The 5,719-nt window shown below is 31.1% G+C and overlaps 1 protein-coding gene across 1 annotated transcript; it reads right to left on the bottom strand.

Annotated features, from left to right (window-relative positions):
- Positions 1-3,640: 3,640 nt before the first annotated feature.
- Positions 3,641-3,978, bottom strand: LOC119674051. Its single transcript, XM_038085173.1, has 2 exons — positions 3,869-3,978; positions 3,641-3,799 (listed from the first exon to the last, which is right to left on the bottom strand). The coding sequence occupies exons 1-2, from the start codon at positions 3,953-3,955 to the stop codon at positions 3,641-3,643; spliced, it is 246 nt and encodes an 81-aa protein (XP_037941101.1). The 5' UTR covers positions 3,956-3,978.
- Between the last annotated feature and the right edge of the window lie 1,741 nt (positions 3,979-5,719).

The raw sequence follows: 5,719 nt of genomic DNA, 5'->3' as shown, positions 1-5,719 counted from the left end.
TTTTTGAGAGTTTTTCGAAAAAAAGATTAAATTTTTGTAGTTGTTTCAGAAAGTTGTTCAAAGCGTTTTAAAGTACATTTGAAAATGTTGCAAACATAAATGGCAAAAAATGTGCAATTCAGAGTCCTTGTTTTGTGTTGCAATATGAGCAAATCCTAGCTGAGCAAACACTCACACCCACATGTACGACAAGTAGTCATGCGGACTTGCAGTGGAGCACCTACAGTTTCACCCAAAAGTACAGGCACATGCAGTTCTGTATGCATTTTCAGGTGGCGTTACTGCGGAAGCTCTTTCATGCAGTCAATTCACAAATATGTTCGCAGTAGAGGAAATGACATCATAAAAGTTAACAATCCACTCAGTAACAGATGCAAAATATTAGATGTTATACTTTTCTGGGAAAAACCATAATCGTCTCCACAGTGATGTGAAACCAAGTTGTGCATGTACTTAGCTTAAACGACTTTGGCGAACATAGTGCACATGTTGCACTAAATATGGTATATGAGGGGAAAGAAGCTGTATTTTAATTTGCGTGTAAGACTAACAATGGAAATAGTAATTTCAAAATTGTATCTCAAATTAGGATAATTTCAGAAATACATTTGTTCAGATACATACTATTTGTGATCCTGTAAGATACATTTACTGGTTTGTTATTGCGAAAATTATTTCTTGAAATATTTGCAATAGTTTTTGAAATGGAAGATATAATCTGTGATATGCTTAAAAATATTCTGTAATAAATATCGAAATTGATGTAACCTCATAGCTGTAGGATGTTTAAAAAGGAAATGAAGAGATGATTAAAGATGTCATCACAAAAAACAACATACGATTTTTGAAATAAAATTTTATCTTTCCTCAAATATATTTTATTTTCTGCTATAAGATAGTTTTTAAATTTCCTCTTATTTTAAGATTTTAATTTGTGAACTTAAGTTTTATTGGTTGATTGAGAATTGGTTAACTTTTTTTGTAATTTAAATCTATTGAATCCACGAAACTATTAGTAAATTATATCATAAATAAGATATATATTAATTTTATTTAAATTTTTTATTAGATACTTTTTTAGGATAGGTAATTAGTATTGAATATATACTTACAAAGCGCTTATGAAAAGTGATCAATGGTTCTAATAATACGAGTACCAACTTAAATTTTGAAAGTACTTCAAATATCTTTTCGTCCTGTTTAGATGTTTTGTTGCAAACGAGCTCTTTAAATGATGAACTGACTTTATTTATGATTTATTTAAGTAACAAAGAAAATGTATAGCAAATAGTAAGAAAAGAGCGGATACCAGCACATCAGGCAACCGGAAATGACAAGTCAAGTGCGCTTTAAGCCCAGTGAAGTAAATTGTTCTGTATACAATGTTACGCTGGTAACCATCAGCTCCAGCAGCTGTAGCAGTGGTAATACCAATAGGATTTTACATAGAACGACGTGACCATGCGTCGCAGTCGTATCCTAGGTACACACTACATCCGTTGAAGTTACGTACAGATTTCATGCTTGTTGTGGTTGTGATGTAAAGTTGCTTCTTTCTTTCCACGTCAATGGTACTTTGGTTCTTTGATGTGGGCGATTATCATAAGTTGATTGTGATTTGGCAATGAATTTTTATTTTTATGCTTCATCAATTTTACGGTATACGTTTTTCTCTTTGAGCGCATAGAAGAAAATATCGTAAATATGTTAACGTTGCTCCTATGCTGCACAACTAAACGTCGCTTATCCATAAATATGAAATCCAGTTTCGTAAATGGACTTAGTACTTCCAATTTGTGTTTGTAGCTTGAAACCAAGAAAACAAAAAAATAATCAAATATTGGCATAAAGGAATTGAAGGGAATGTTATTTAACGTTGCTGACAAAATTACTATATAATACATCCTGCATATTTTTTATCTCATTCCCTTATTTTCATCACTGCAGCAAATGTCTCCGACAGCGATGAGATACTGTATTCACTGCAGACGGTTAAATTGTTCTTGTGTATTAGTTCCATATAAAAATACTGTTTTATGGCATTTTACGGTTTAGTCTTTTGCGGAAGTCCATAATCTGCTATTGTGTTTAACTGTGTTTATTTACGGCTTTCCTTTTTATTGATTCCATAAAGACAAAACAAATTTACTTTGACGATATGTCGTTAATATTTTATGTGTTAACCCTACGCTTGGAGCGCTTAAAAGAGTGTTGCCACTTTAATAAACATTTTTTATCTTTTTGTAGGAGTATTATACTTTAAATTAAAAATGAGTTAACAATTACTAACTTCAAGAAGAAAAAATAAGTCAATCAAGGTATTTAGAAATGAAGTTAGGTTCGGAAGGTGTGTGCTGACAGTTCTCCACTCGGAGGCATATATTGCCCATTGTGATGCACTCAAAAATTTTGCCGGGAGAGGCGAGTTCTTAACCTTTGTAATCGTAGTTAAACCATTTGGTTTTGCAGATGAAGTTGACGAGATCCGATAAGTTTGCATTCGTTATCTCTTCCAAGCCAGTCGCCTTGTCTGAAGTCCTGGACAGAGACACAGGTAGTGTTTGATAGATTCTACCTTTTCTCCATCTTGGCAACTCCTGCATAATCCACTTGTTGCAACTCGCCACCGTAGGAGTATAGGCACAATGGAGCATAGGTGCGCCTATACTCGCCAACGTTGGAGCATAGACGTAATGGCACAGTGCACCGTTAGTACTCCAGTATTATTATAAATATATATTATAATAATTATTTATAATAAATTATACCAACTGGATTCAAAAATTTTAGGAACTTATTCGGAAAATTGAAAAGAAAGGCTGATTCTTGATAATTTTTATTGTCCCCTATAAAGTATCATCCATTGACTGAAACGCACTTATACCGTCAGCCCTTGATCAAACAGATTCAACACAGAGTTGCTTTTGATTATTTTATTATTTGTTTTACGCTACTAAAATACATTCCTCAAAGTATTTTCTTGAATTATTTAATTCAGAAGAAGTTTTAATGATCAAAATTTTGCAGTTTCGGTACCTGTTCAAATATATTCGTTAAGGAATAAGGATGGCAGTGTGTGAAGATGAGTTGTAGTTTGATAACGCATATGTGATCTCGATAACGTGGTTTTTACAATTGACAAGCTATAACATTAAAATGTGGAGAGAAAGTTAATAAGGGATTCAATTTTTAAAGCGCTACCTGGCAATAAAATCTGAAAGTTTTTGAACAAAAATATATGGAATAGATTTTCTTTTTCATACAAATACTATATTTTCTTTTCTAATTTTTTTTTGTAATATTCGATTTTTATCATCATTATATTCAGTAGTCATAACCTTAACCATTTCAAGGAGGCTCTATTTTCTCACTCATTGGAGAGAATTATTCTGCATTGCTATGGCTGCATTTGTTCTTTTATGGTTATTGTAATGTATTTTCTCTGGAACATGTATTCATTCAAAAGTATATATGTGCAATTTAAGTCGTTATCTTAAGAAAATTTTTTTATAATAATCGAATAAATTTTAAACTATAGTTATGAAAAGAATAAATTTCTTATTTAAAAAGAAACATTAAATTGTACATAAAAAATTTTTTATTGACAATTAACATTAACATTATTAGTTATATGATGTTTTCATTTCTCACCCAAAGTTAGATGAAATTGCAGCAAAACGATGGTGTAGGAAACTATTTTTGCTTCTCCCTTAAAGAAGAGAGATCTGTTCATAGAAAACATTCCGCATAAGTCTATATCAGTGTCGAAGCAGCAAACTTGCAATCCAAACTGTTCACACTAAAATATTAAACAAAAAAAAATTGAATAATATCTATGAATAATTTATACCTGATTTATATACTTTACCGATTTATGTAACGCATTTGATTCCAGAACAATTTCGTTGAATTCCTTCAGTATATCAGCCGTTTCATGTCTTGCCTTCACAGTCATTTCACATATTAAATCAACAAGATACAATTTTATTGACATACTCAAAAAATAGGTTGCGCCATATATAACCCAAATTGTTAAACTTCTGACTCGAAACATATAAACAACTCCGTAATAATTCAATGCCACCATCCAAGTTAGGCAGGTAATACGTACGGCGAGCACATGAAACCGATAGATTTTATTTAAATTACTTATAAAGCTGATCAACTGCCAATGCAGACGGAGTAGTTGCGTTATTTTGGCACTTAACTTTACTTGGAAGCTCTCCAACCGTTGAATTTGGTATGGATTGTTAGTTCCAGTAGAGCTTGAGATGGATCTTAGTTCTTTTAAAAGTTGACGTAGTTGCTCATTTATGCAGTATAGACCACGGCAAATGTACCACATGCCCAAAAAGTAGGCAAACAAGGTAACATATAATATATTGTCGAAATTATTGAAGACGAACATAGTGATTGCTGTATACCATGTCCTTGTTGTGATAATCTGGTAAGTAAATATCGTTGATGTTACAAATGTGTATATCATAAAGGCGTATTTGATGAAAACTAATTTATTAAAACGTCTTTCGATATGTTTGTTCAATGGTATATATTGCATTTGCTTGTAGTAAAAGTCGAGCATTTGCTGTAGTAGTCTAAGTTCTGCTTGTTGCCGTTTTTGCCGATAAAGGATTACGTAGATTATGTTCAAGACATATATTATCATTGAGCTGGCATAGCTGCTAATCATTAGTGGTGTCCAATCTTTAGAGTTCAGTTCAAATATACTATCGTAGACTATGATGGGTAGAAAAACCAATGTTAAGATATTTGAAAGAAGTGCCAAGCAACGTGTGAACACATTTTGTTTATAAAGACCCTCCTGAAAATTATAAAAATATGAAGTTATTCCAATGCCTATTGAGTAATATGTCAAAAAAGACAGTAAAATATTGCGAAATTTATTGTGTCGTCGATACAACATTTTGATGCAAACTATTCCGTCACCCATTGTTTCTGTCATGAATAATTACGCGATAAGGTGGAAACGCTTGAACAGCGCAGGTCAAACAAAAAGTGCTTTCATTGTCTTTCCCTTCAGACTTACTGTGAAAAAGATACAATAATCTGTTTCTGAAAAAGTTTGTAGTTCACTAAATGCGACTTTGGATTTTGGATTATCTATATTTTGGATCAAAAAATTATATTGCAATGTTCTTCAATCTGCTGTGCACATTATTCCTTGCGTGAAAAATTTTTCATATTGTAATTACTTTATAAATTAATTACTGATATAATTATGTTTAGTTATAATTATCATTATTGTGAAGAATATTAATACGTGAATAAAGCTTGTTGGATTTGATTTTCGGTTTAAATAAAATTTAAAATAATTCATATGAAGTTCAAAATACTTATTACTGCAATGCTGACGCTACAAAGCTCATAAAAAGATAGAAGATAGAGTAACCTTATATTATTCACAATTTAATTATACTGCTGAACTCTGGCTATATTAGTTAATAGCTTCGGACAGTTGTATATCATGATGGAGGTGCTTTATGGGTGTCAATAAAAATGAAAGACTTATAGTCATTAAAATGTCATTATTCAGCGTGTAATTTCACATTCATTCATATTAAAATTGCAATAATTATTGAATTAATTAACTTATTAATTATTATTAATAATTATTGAATTAACTTATTAAACATATTTATTTTAATTATAATATTGCATTATTTTTAAATTATATTATTTTTCTTTTGCTCTTATTTTC

The sequence above is a fragment of the Teleopsis dalmanni genome, chromosome 2, assembly GCF_002237135.1.
Source record: "Teleopsis dalmanni isolate 2A chromosome 2, ASM223713v2, whole genome shotgun sequence".
NCBI classification, from domain to species: Eukaryota; Metazoa; Arthropoda; class Insecta; order Diptera; family Diopsidae; genus Teleopsis; species Teleopsis dalmanni.
The sequence above is the reverse complement of the archived record's forward strand: the minus strand, read 5'-3'. Positions and strand labels throughout refer to the sequence as shown.